The sequence below is a fragment of the Mesoplodon mirus genome (assembly GCF_964341445.2).
Source record: "Mesoplodon mirus genome assembly, chromosome: 14".
NCBI classification, from domain to species: domain Eukaryota; kingdom Metazoa; phylum Chordata; class Mammalia; order Artiodactyla; family Ziphiidae; genus Mesoplodon; species Mesoplodon mirus.
The window spans coordinates 82,768,399-82,781,780 of record NC_138990.1 but is presented as its reverse complement, the minus strand read 5'-3'; the positions used below and the strand labels follow the sequence as shown (position 1 = coordinate 82,781,780).

Below are 13,382 nucleotides of genomic sequence, written 5' to 3'. Positions count from 1 at the left end.
AAGAAGGAATGTGGAGATATTTGGACTTTTTAGAGTCATAGGAGAGTCATCAGAAAAAGCTAGAGAAAATCCTAGGAATAAAGAGACTCTGCAGCTAAAATGTAAATTGCCTGTGACCTAGAAGAGGGAGGAAGTTGTGTTCCCTTCCTTCATGGCTAAAGTCCAATCTCCTGCCTTGTTCGCCCAGCACAGGTGAGGAACATAAGGACCTTGCGTTTCATTTCAAGAAGTCAGAGGCATTGAGATGTGGTTATAGACACTTTCCTATTCTATCTTTTTTTTTTTTTTTTTTTTTTTTTTTTTTTTGTGGTACGCGGGCCTCTCACTGCTGTGGCCTCTCCCGTTGCGGAGCACAGGCTCCGGACACGCAGGCTCAGTGGCCATGGCTCACGGGCCCAGCCTCTTCACGGCATGTGGGATCTTCCCGGACCGGGGCACGAACCCGTGTCCCCTGCATCGGCAGGCAGACTCTCAACCACTGCGCCACCAGGGAAGCCCACCTATTCTATCTTTAAGTCAACCAAAAATGTAGACATTTGTGATGGGGAAACTGGTCCAAATATTTAACCCCATCATTACTCTAACACCGAGCACAGGGAAGCCAGGGAAATCACAGTTGCACATCCTAGCCCTGAGAATGTACAGAACCAGAGCTCTGCAAGGTGGGATGCCCGTGTCTCCTCCGACCTCTGAAACCAGCACGCCCGGGTTATAAGTACTACCACTTACTCGGCTGTCTTGTGGCAGTTACACGCACATGCCTGCCATTCAGAGTTTTAGAGTGTGCGTTGACATCTGTGTGTGTGTATGAAGATAAACGGGTGCTTGTTTCGATGCAGGGTGTGATACAAGGACCCTGCTGGTATGCTGTTGGGAACCTCCGGTAAAGCCTGTAGGATGGGTTATGGCCCTTGGACTCACTCACTTGTGGACCTGTTCAGGGTGTAATCTATTTTCAGTCTACGATTGTCTGTTTATTGTAGGAGCAGAAGCTTTCACTGAAACAGAACATTGAATCAAATCCACATCTATTAAACAAATTAACAATTTTGTGGAGGGCTTTTTTTTTCCCCTAACATACAGCTCTTTCTCTGGTAGTTCAAAAAAATTGCTGTAAAAATTTGCATTTTAGGAGGGGATGAATCAGAAGGTGACTATAAAACTTAGGGAACCTAGAGGAAAAATGGAAAGGGGAGCTACTGTAGTTATCCTATTGGGGTAAACATAGGAAAATTTAACTCAGAAACTAAGAGAGTATTCCAGTGCACCAAATATATAGATGCAGCCCTCTGAACTCAGCACCAGGGCGTGCACTGAACAGGTCAGAGAGACCCCAGTCCCAATGCCTCAGCGGGAAAAGTACCCCCTGGAGTTGTCCACAGAATCACCCTGACCACAGCATGCTGCTACTGCCACTAATTAGGATTGAAAAGTGAGATGACCTTGATTTGTCTTTCCCTACACCAGACACACAATCAATTCCACCATTGTTTTTCATATCAAGGCATTTGGCATTTTTCACCTTTGTTTGCCAAGCTTTTACTGGAATCGTTTGATGGTCAATTTGATTTAACCATAAAGATGGATTCGGCAGAGATTGTGGTCGTTTTAATAACTCATCACACAGGTGAAGGTCCTGAGCTCCACACCCAGCTGCAAACTGTCGCCTGCCTTGGACTGACCATGGACTCCCTGGAGACGGGCTGGGCTGCAGCTTCGTTAATCTGGCTAAACCGCCTGTGCCCCAGACTAGGGGAACCCTGGTTAAAAGGCCTGATTGTTTTCTTGTTTCATAAGAGTCAGACTGCCTGGATTCAAATCCTGGCTCTATCACTTTGTAGCTTTGTGACCTCTGGCAACTTATTGAATCTTAGTGACCCATATATGCCATGGGGATAATAATAGGGTTATTATAGGAAGCACATTCGGTGATATATGCAAAGCACTTAGTACAATGCCTGTTCGTAGGAAAGCACCTAATAAATTTTAGTTGCTGTGATAATGAAGCACTTGCCCTATTTTTCAAAAGCCATTTTAGCCAGATCGAATCTGTACCAAAAAGGCTATTGCTCATGAAATTTATACTTTCCTGTTTCTAATAATGTCAGCTTGTAAAGATTTATCTACGCTCATTTATATCTGTTAGCTTAACTTGGAAATGTTGGAGATTTGGTCTTTCTTCAGAAATGTTTATGTGAGTATGAAAACCCCATCACTCGCATTAATACATATCACCATTGACATGTATTGTGTTGACTCCATGTCTATTATATGCATGTGTGAAACTGAACAGCGTAAAAGCAGAAATTAGGTGTTTCTGCCAAAAGGAAGTGAATTGAAAGGAGGAGAAGCAGAGCCTTTGCAAGGAGAAAATTGTCCTATCTCTCAGCCAGTGTCAGAATGTGGAAATGTTTACAAAATGCTCATTAAAAGAAAAAAGGATTGCAAGATAGAAACAAAATCTGGTGCACAAGTTTACACTAGGGAGATAAGAGAGGCTAGGCCCCTATGGGGGATTTTGTTATCCAATTACTGCAACCTGATTTTGGGGGGGGGCGGAGAGGAAGAGTGGTAGGGGGAGGGAGAGAGGGGAAGTTTCCAAACTTGTCTCTAGTGACACGAGACATTTACGCTCCGCAAGATAAAACTGCCACTTAGAGCCCAGGAGCGCTAAACCTTCCTGGGTTGGCCTGGGGGCTGGAGCACAGTCATGGGCTCCCTGGCCCTGCAGCTGTGTGCTCTCTCTTGCCTGGTGGCTCACTCGGTTTCTGGCAGCCCCATCATGAGCCTGGAGCAGTCGCCTCTGGAAGAAGATATGCCCCTCTTTGATGATGTCTTCTCAGAGCAAGATGGTGTCGACTTTAACACACTGCTACAGAGCATGAAGAAAGAGTTTCTCAAGACATTGAACCTGTCAGACATCCCGATGCAGGATGCAGCCAAGGTTGACCCGCCAGAGTACATGTTGGAACTCTACAACAAATTTGCAACAGATAGGACCTCCATGCCATCTGCCAACATCATTAGGAGTTTCAAGAATGAAGGTAAGTGGAGATTTTACTGATCAAATTTGGCTTCGAGTTTTTAGAAGCGGTGAGTAAATTTACAATGCGTGGAAATGATAAAGGTGAAAACATCTATATAGGGGTGTGTGTACACAGTTACCCCAGAACAAGACACATTTTGGTCTATACCGTTTTTGTGGTCATTTTCCAAATACTATTAAAAGGTATTAAAGAATATCTTTTAATCCAACACCATGAAGTGTCTACCATTTTGACATTATAATTGGATCTTTGCAAATTTTCAATTTGGACATCAGGTAATAAAAAATATTAATGTTGGTCTACCACTGTACCTTTGTCTGTCATTTTCCAGATAGGGCTCAGTTCTGTTTAGCTTTTAATAGACTACAAAATTTGTCAACGTCTACATAGAATGAAAATGATGACAATAGGTAAAATACAGAAAGTTGTGATTTGCGTTTCGCTCAAACTTTGGGTGAGTTTCCATTTTGTGACCTTATTTAGGAAATGTTCAAACAGGCTGGAAACATATTTTAGAGATTCTTCCTAGAGTTTTGTTTTGTTTGTTGTGACGTGTATATCCTTGAAGCACTGTTTATAGTTTCCAGGAAGTGCACATGGCCCAATTAATGAGCCAGCTTATTCTGTGTGTTTATGAAGAGCAATGTACAAGCTTTAAATATCAGCAGGAAAAGTGTGTTTTCTGCCCCCAGATCTTTATTCGGTACTAAATCTAATGACTTAGCAAGTTAATCCTTTATTTAATATGGTACAAGTAATCAAGAAAAATTTTTTCTAATATCTATGGTAAAAGTTGTGGGTCCAAAATGACTAATTCTTTCATATTTACCAATTATGCTTTTATAGTCATTAACCAGGTACAAAAGAGGGTTTGGATAGATGTTGGCCAAGTATTCTTGAAAGCAAAAAGGTGGTGACAAGATTTAGCTCAAGATTTGGATTTTTCAGACAGGGTTGACTTAGTAGATGTGGATAATTAGCTTAATTTCTCTGAATCCGAATTTCCTCAACTGTAAATTGGGGACAATATACCCACGTAACACAATTGAGCAATTTCAAAGAGGTTACAAGTAAGAAAGTACTACATTTGCTATGAAGTGTTAAACAAATGTCAGTTGTTACTAATGAATTCCTTAAATTCTAGGCGTTGGGGGAAATGTTGAATAGGTATTGCTCAGTCCTGGAGATACTATTTGCCTTTAAAATTTAGGTGACTGCCAAAATTTCAAATATTTAGTAACATATTGGAAATGTAACTTTGTAACATTTAGTAACATAATGGAAATGACAAGCTGAAATTACAGATTCTTTCTGTGGTCAGTCTGAATTGAAAATAAACATCCTCCTTCCCTGGGAAGCCTTCCTAATGTTTCTGAGTGCGGATCCCTGGGTGGCTGGCTCAGGGTGTGGGTGGGAAAATATTCTCATCCCTGGGGAAAATAGGAGTTTTTCAGTTCTCACTTCTGTGGAGGATTTGGATGGTCCAGGTGAGGAAATGGAGTTTTCAGAGCTTCTTATTACTGAAGATCAGTGAGGGTAGGAGCAAACCTCTCAGTGGACAACCCAGCTGCCCACACCTCTGCCAGTCCACTGGTGAAAATGCACAGCCCAAGGTCATGAATCCTGCACTGGGCTCGCCCTGTTGGCTGTTATTGTTTTTCTTTGATTCTCTACGTTTGCTCAGTGCAACTCCCTAGGAGACAAAGACCAACAAACCAAAAAAAAACAAAACCTCCTCCAGGAGAAGGGTAAGCTGTGACAAAGCGAGAGAGAGGCATGGACATATATACACTACCAAACGTAAGGTAGATAGCTAGTGGGAAGCAGCCGCAGAGCACAGGGAGATCAGATCGGTGCTTTGTGACCGCCTGGAGGGGTGGGATAGGGAGGGTGGGAGGGAGGGAGATGCAAGAGGGAAGGGATATGGGAACAGATGTATATGTATAACTGATACACTTTGTTATAAAGCAGAAACTAACACACCATTGTGAAGCAATTATACTCCAATAAAGTTGTAAAAAAAAAAAAAACAACAGCAACAAAAAAAACCTCCTCCAAATCTAACTAACAGGGGAAAACAAGTGCTGCTTCAAGGTGGAAAAAGCATGATTTATTTCCTACCACTGCTTTGACCTCTCCTTGTCATCTTGGGGAGGTCAGTTTTCTGCACTAAGGCTTGATTTCTTCCAGAATCAAATGAACAGAATACCAATACCAACATTATAGGGTTATTGTAAGAACTAAATAAAACAATTTGCAAAGCACCTGGCACATGAAATTTGCTCAGCAAACACTAGCTCCCTTGCCTGAAGTGTAACACCTCCATTATTACTATATTTGCACATGCACAGTGAACTTATTTTTATATCAGCTTTATTGAAGTATAATGGACATAAACAATAAACTTCACATATTTAAAGCATATAATTTGATAGGGTTTGACATATGTAAACATCCACTGGAACCATCACCACCATCAAGATAGTGAACATATTCATACCACCAAAAATGTCCTTGTGCTCCTTGGTAAACCCTTCCTCCCACTACAGTGAGCTTTTATTGTGCATTTTTCTAATGGATGGAACAACCAGTCTATTCCTCTACTTTTGGTCTTCTCATGTTTCCTGTCCAAGGGGAATCAAGTTTTCTCCATTCCTATAAGGGGCGGGGGACAGCTACCATATTACTTGATGTATTAAGGACATATGTCATGCCCATACATCAATTCGGTCTGATGCCCAGAATCATCAAGTCATCAATATTTTTAAAGTGCTACCTCTGTTTAAAGCATCATGGTAGATTGGAGGCATAGAAGGGAGGTTAAACTGTGGTACATGCCAGTAGGATGACAATCTAGTTGGGAAAAATCCATTCGTATAGACAACTGAAAATCAAGGATGTAAATGGCAAGGTCAAAGGAGAGGTATAGAGGGTAAATACTCAAGTTACCCAGAGAGGAGTGGGTTCCCAGATAGGGAGGTGAAGAAAGGAGGGCCCCATAGGGAGGGCTCACAGCTAGATAGATGGAGATGGGGGGTAGAGCTTTCCAAGGGTCAGAAGGACATATCCAAAGGTGCAGTATACAGTAAAGCAAAGGAGTGTTTTGGCAAGTAGTGAAGATATCAGTCTACTTTAAATAGGAGACTTTGTTTAGTATTTCTACAAATATTAATTGATAAATTGCAATGTTCCATGCTGTCGGGGGTGAATGGGAGCTATGACTGGATCAAGAGGTTAAGACCTAATTATAGCTAGCTCTGTGAGCCACGCTAGAGAGTTTAAATTCGTTCCACTGACCTGTAATTCTCACTGACAGTGTGTGAGATGATTTTAGGTGGTACCCAGAGGAAGCTGTGAATCACGTGAAATCAGTACATGTTTTTATTAAAGTGGATTGAAAAAAATCCACATAACTATCATCTCGAACCCCTCATTTCATGAATACAGTTGCTTAGGACAAGTCTAAAAGAGGAAGTTAGTATAAAAACAATAATATCAAGTTAAAGAAAAATATTTAAAAGTACAATCTGGAACAAGGACCTCACTGAAATCATGAATTGGATATACAATTAGGAAAAGACTGCCAAAGATGATAGCGACCCCCTCAGTTGGTGGTCCTCAGCATCTTTGGTGTCATGGAAATTTTTGATTGATGACAGATGTCTTCGGGGAATCCTTGTAGACAGGTATTACCTGGGACCGGTGTAGAGGAGATTTGGACGCCTATAAAATTCTTAGATAGGGAGTCAACTTAATAACATTTGGAGGTATGCTTCTAAGACTACAGGACCTTTACAATTTTATTTCATAAATATTCTGAGTGATTCCTATGTGCTGCACTTCCATGCCAGGTGCAAAGAGTACAAAATTAAGGCAACCAATCTATCCCCAAGGTTCGCTTCTTCCTTATGGAGGACCACAAACCCCAAATTCAACTGCTGTGACCCCCTTAGTGTCATGCCTATCTTGTTGACCTTGTCAGGCTTTGTTGTCTAAAGCAGGCATCAGCAAACTTTTTCTGTAAAGGGCCAGGGAGATGGTAAATATTTTAGGTTTTGTGGGCCATACGATCTTGGTCGAGACTATATAATTCTGCCATTGTAGTTCAACAATAGTCACAAACACAGTGCAGAAATGAACGGGTGAAGCTCTTTTCCAGTAACCCTTCATTTCCAAAAACAGGTGGCAGGCCTGATTTGGCCTGTGGGTTAGGTTTACCAACCTCTGGTCTACATGGATAATTTTCAGGTAGACCCCGACTATGTGAGGGTCTCCATCCATTACAAGTACAAATATGAAAAGCCATGACATCCTCGTCACTGAAAAGCTTCAAGAAAAAAACAACCACCACACGTGTCTCATTTGATAGCTCCTCACTGGTTAGAAAAATTGGGGGCTTGCCTGGACAATCTCCAAGGTCCCTCCCAGGTCTATAATTCTGTGACCGATAAGCTACGCAAACAAGGCTGGGTGCGTTTTCTCTCATTCATGAGGCAGCCATTTTCCATTTTAGTCTTGGCAGCTTAACTCAGTCTAGCGTTCAACCCTTGACCTTCAGTATTCTCTCTTAGAGAATGCTAACACTGTGTTTGTTTTCATTGATTTTCCCTCATTCTCTCTGTATCAAGCCTCCTGAATGGACAGGCGCTCTTATTGAATAAATAAGCATCTGTTTTTCTCTGTAACATACAGCAAATGTGATTTCTTTTTTTTTTTTTTTTCAGATCTGTTTTCCCAACCAGCCAGCTTTAATGGGCTCCGAAAATACCCTCTCCTCTTCAATGTGTCCATCCCTCACCATGAAGAGGTCATCATGGCTGAACTCAGGTTGTACACCCTGGTGCAAAGAGATCGCATGATATATGAAGGAGTGGACCGGAAAATTACCATTTTCGAAGTACTAGAGAGCAAAGGGGACCGTGAGGGTGAAAGAAGCATGCTGGTCTTGGTGTCAGGGGAGATCTATGGAACCATCAGTGAGTGGGAGACTTTTGATGTCACCGATGCCATCAGGCATTGGCAAAAGTCAGGCTCATCCACCCACCAGCTGGAGGTTCACATTGAGAGCAAACATGAAATAGAGGATGCTGGCAGGGGACAACTGGAAATAGACACTAGTACCCGGAATAAGCATGTCCCTTTGCTTGTCGTGTTTTCTGATGACCAAAGCAGTGAGAAGGAGTGGAAGGAGGAACTGAATGAAATGATTGCCCACGAGCAACTTCCGGAAATGGACAACCTGGGACTGGAAGGTTATTCCAGCGGACCTGGGGAAGAGGCTTTGCTGCAGATGAGGTCAAACATCATCTATGACTCCACTGCCCGCATCAGAAGGAATGCAAAAGGAAACTACTGCAAGAGGACCCCGCTCTACATCGACTTCAAGGAGATTGGCTGGGACTCTTGGATCATCGCCCCGCCTGGATACGAAGCCTACGAATGCCGTGGTGTTTGCAATTACCCCCTGGCAGAGCATCTCACCCCCACAAAGCATGCGATTATCCAGGCCTTGGTCCACCTCAAGAATTCCCAGAAGGCTTCCAAAGCCTGCTGTGTGCCCACCAAGCTGGAGCCCATCTCCATTCTCTATTTAGACAAAGGTGTCGTCACCTACAAGTTTAAATATGAGGGCATGGCCGTCTCTGAGTGTGGCTGTAGATAGAAGAGGAGTCCTGTGGCTTATTTAATAACTGTAAATGTGTATATTTTGTGCTCCTATTTAATGAGATTATTTAATAAGGGTGTACAGATCATAGAAGCTTGCTGCCTTAGGGAATTTGACAGGTCAGTTTGTTGTAGGAAATGCATAATTTACTCCACAGTCTAGTCCCTTCCAGTCTATGTTTCTTTGGACTTGCCATTTCTTGGCAATGCCATCTCTAATAGTAAGTGGCAAGCCCACACTACTTGCCCTTTAGGCCGATTCGAAAGCAACATCCCTAAGCAGAAAAACACTGTCGAGAGAGGTAGATATTTGTGTATGTATATGTGTACATAGATAAACTTATAAAATCCTTTTGGTTCTATAGAGGCAGATTCTACTCACACACGTGCATAACCCAATCAAATGTGTATATGTTAAAAGACAGTGGGATGTTCTTAGTCATCTCTTCTCTAAGTAGTATTTCCATCAGGATAATTTGCACCAGGAATTTAACCATCCTAGGAAGTATTACATTTCTGAAATACTACTGGAAATGTAGGGGTAGCTTTTGTCAGTTGAGTTTCTGCTATTACTCAGAGCAGCAGGGCCTGGTAAAGGAGGCTGCATGTTTGAGGGGAGGGGTTATTTGATACAGAAACCAAGTGGCTTCAAGGAGCAGTGGCCTTAAGGGACAACAGCAAAGAATGAGCCCACGGGGGACCCGTGTGCTCTAGAGGGCAGTGCCTGGTCAAGAAAGGAAAACAGAGGGGACTTCATCTGTTCCTAAGGCAACAGGAAGTCAAGGCCATGTGTGTTGGCCTTTATGGCTGCAGAGGGTACAGGAGGTGGGAGGGACTCTTAGGGGAGGAGGGGCAAAGGATAGAGATGCTGTCCTAGGACGTGTTTGTAAAATTATAAGCAGTTCTAATTGGAGAGTTAAATATTTTGGACAAAATAAAATTAACAAAGATCAAGAGGAAGAAAAATCAGAAGAGATCTGTTTGTTGGACTCTTCTTACTATTTTTCTTCAATTCTTCATATTTCTCCTTTGCCTCTGAACCTCTGCTCTTGCTTTTTTCCACCTTTTCCCTTCCCTCCCTCTTTTTTGCCTGAGCACCTTGTGTCCTTCTCCCATTCATGTGTCCCCTATCATCCCTGGCCTTCATTGCCCCTGCTTTGAGCCCGAAGAGGACACCTGAAAGCATTTGCTCTTGGGATAAAAGGAGTTAGTGCTCTAATTTCTAGATTTCCCCCTGATATTTTATTTAGTTGAGTTGCTAATACATAAAATGTTTTGTTCATGAAGAATACTTAAGTGTAAGAAAAAGAGAACCAGAGTCGAAATGAATACATTTAAATAAATGAATTAATAAATAGACACACAACCAAATGACTTGAAAGCTAAGCCAGAATTTGGAAATCAGGTTTGCCCCATGATGGAAACCCTGTAGCCTTCCCATCCTTCCCACTCTGCAGTCTTTCTGTTTGGGAACTGGCCGGGACTAAGGGACTGGGACGTATTCCTGATGACAGTGGTCTGGGGCGTCTGCCCAGTAGTTGGCCAGTTGGAAGGACACTGAGACTTGGTCCCAGTGCCCCCCGTGTAGGACCACAGGCGTTGTGCAGGGAGAACCACAGCAGAACAGTTCTCAAACTGTTCGGACACCTCCAGGCAGACGACACGGATGGCCCAACCTAGAATCGGGAGTGTGGTTTCCAGTACTTTGTCCCCCCCTCACCCCACTGAATGCTTCTTTAAGAAGGCCTGCACTTTGTTTTTTTTTACCCTGTGAAACCATCAGCCTTGCTTTCACAAACCTCTGGGGTCATAATCTCATCTTGCCTTAGGAAACAGAGGCAAGGGAAGATATTTTGAAGGACATTTTGCCCAATTTGGCCCTCAGCTCTGCACATCTGTTGTCCACTGGTATCCAGAGGGTGAGTGCTGGAGAATCCATTGCCCCGGAAGAGTGGTATTCTGGCCATCAGTGGGTATACAGTGACTGACAATTTGAGAGAGCCATGCAACTCAGAATCATTCATTTATGGAATACCCTCCATAGAAAATGGTGTGCTTGCGTGTGTGTGTGTGTGTGTGTGTGTGTGTGTGTGTGTGTGTGTGTAACTGGCTTTATATAGCCAAGCTCAGTCCCCTCCATGGGATGGGGTGCATCCTTTCCATCCATGGATCCACGGTACATACTCTATACTCATATACTCTACGGTACTTCTTATCCTTTCTAAAGGACACTGTAATAGACATACGGTAAAACCTTGGTTGAATGGGATTGTTCTAACTAGATAAAAATCAAGCAGAATTTTCTTTTATGTGTAAAATACATAAGACAGTGGTATGCTGGTGAATGCTTTATACCCAGCAGTGGCGGGGTGCAGGTTGTGGGGAGGGAATAGCTCTGATTTGTGGGTTTCAATGGCGGAAATACCCCCTCCATGGCCTACTTCAAGCTACCAATGTGATGTCAACTGGCTTGCAAAATACCCGAAAACGTAACAGTAAGCTCTCGGGAGCCACACATGGCAACTCTGGTACCCTCCTGCTATTAGCACGCTGACATTAGAACACTAAAGATGTGACGTGCCAGACTCTGCTTTCCTCATGCCCTCTGCTGGCTATGCCAGGTTCCTAGAGAAGCTTTGTTGTGAGCCCTTATAGTCACTCTTCCGTTAAAGAGATGTGAAAATCTAGGCTGTTGGCAATCAGGCTGCATATGCCAGATGTTTCTCCTTTTACCTTGGTCCAGAGGTAAACACGCGTTTCTAAGATTTTCTTCTACCCTATGGAAAGAGTGCAGAAAGCCACCTATTGGTTATTCAAATGTTGCTAGTTGCATTTTTTTTTTCTTTCTTGTCATCAAAAAATTAAAACACACCGACCATAAATAGAGGAGTCCTGCCAGCTCCCCTCAGGCTTCCTGAAGCATGCTCGCAATTCCTTCACCTCACTGCATGAATACGAAGCCAGGAAAGTGTCAGATCCTTAGGAAAATAGAGCTCACTACTGTCTTCTCTGGTCATAGACTTTTGCTATATGCCACACCTGTCTTTTTTACACTTTTATGGCAGAATTATCATCGCTGAAGTTGATAAACCTAAATGACTCTTGAGGAAGGTAGCAGGGGGACTTTGGCAGCCAACAACCAAAATACTCATGTAAAAGTTTCTAGGCTTCCTACTATTTATTGATGGATATATTTATTTTTTTGTAATATAGTGTAGAATACCAAATATTTTATTTTTATGTTTGTGATTCCCTCTTGGATAAAAGAGTCTTCTGTGCTTTTCAAATAGTACCTTCCCCTGAGTATGGCTCCTCTACAGTGTATGGCCTGTATTTTCATCTGTCTTTTTGCATCAACATTTCCTGTTACTTCGAGGAGCCTTGCCAGAAGCTTGCAGTAACTGTGTATATTTGTATCTTGTAGGCATGCTGTGAGCCCCTTGGCATATTCACTGATTTCTAAATAGGACAGTTTTAACTGAAGTGTAGGTGTTCCAGAAAATATTTAACCAATAAATATCATTCTAATAAGCTGACACTGTCATTTTACTGTGAGAGGCAAATGTCAGGCTGTGAGGGACTATGTTTGCTGCTCAGTGAATGGAGACGGTATTTAATGGGGGACTTTCATGCCCCTAAACAGGTGCTTCCCCTCTGACTGTATTCATCACCTTCAATGACCTACCAATTCAGAGACCCAATTGGACAAATCCATTTGTAATTGGAAGCATTACTCTATAAATGTAAAAAAAAAAAGTTAATTTAGTGATTTCCCAAAAGAATCAGTCTCAAGGTACCTAAATTCTTTCTCTGCATATAATTTTTTTTGGAAATTAATGGCAAATACTTTTCCCAGAAATTAATGTTAGTAAATGTTTTGGTATTCTTTGGAATCTATATTCTCTAAATAAAAGATATTTTCATAGAAAGGAATTTTACATACAGCTTCTTACTGGACTGTTCAAGAGACCATACAGTCCAGCAGTGTTTTAGCAAAGCCATTTGCAATTTGTCTGGAACATTGAGGAGATGCTGCCCTATCTAAAGGCCTCGGATCTTTTCACAGAGTCACCGTGTTGTACTTAGCCCTTTTCGGATCTGGTAAAAAAGCAATGCTTCTGTGACTCTGTGCATTTTCTTGTCTCCAGCAAGGACATTTCATTTCACACATTAGATGGAAGGAAAGTAGATAATGTTGTATCAGAGAAGCATAAAAGGGTGTTTCTGGGTGTGGAAATGTATCTGAACAACCCTGTCAAGGAATGCCCGTTTGTCGTGATCCGCATGTTCCTATCACACGTGAGCACTTGTTTTGTGAGTGTCTGGCCTGATTGCCGTGGGGATGTCGACGTGTTCGTGCCCACCTAACGAGCCTCCACAAACATGGGAAATCCACGAATCCCACAGTCACACCGATCCAGCTGAAGCATGTTCATGTTTTCGTGTAAAACCCTGTCCAAATTTACATAGTAATTATTAGACTACAGTGAGGATAGAAATAAATATTTTACACTGTGTTCATAAGCCACATGTGTACATTCAGAATCATCTTGTTAAATAAAATGGAAAAATTATTTTGACAATAATTATGTGCAGCTTATTTTTCCTTGAGATGAAATCTTTTCTGCATTCTCTGCCTCCCTTTTCTTTTCTTTTTTTTTTTCTTTTTAA

At 42.2% G+C, this 13,382-nt stretch overlaps 1 protein-coding gene across 1 annotated transcript; it reads left to right on the top strand.

Moving 5' to 3' along the window:
- Positions 1–2,710: 2,710 nt before the first annotated feature.
- Positions 2,711–9,525, top strand: BMP10 (bone morphogenetic protein 10; the record flags this gene model as incomplete). The annotated part of the gene is made up of 2 exons (XM_082642768.1): positions 2,711–3,044; positions 7,772–9,525. The coding sequence occupies 2 exons, from the start codon at positions 2,711–2,713 to the stop codon at positions 8,707–8,709; spliced, it is 1,272 nt and encodes a 423-aa protein (XP_082498894.1). The 3' UTR covers positions 8,710–9,525.
- Between the last annotated feature and the right edge of the window lie 3,857 nt (positions 9,526–13,382).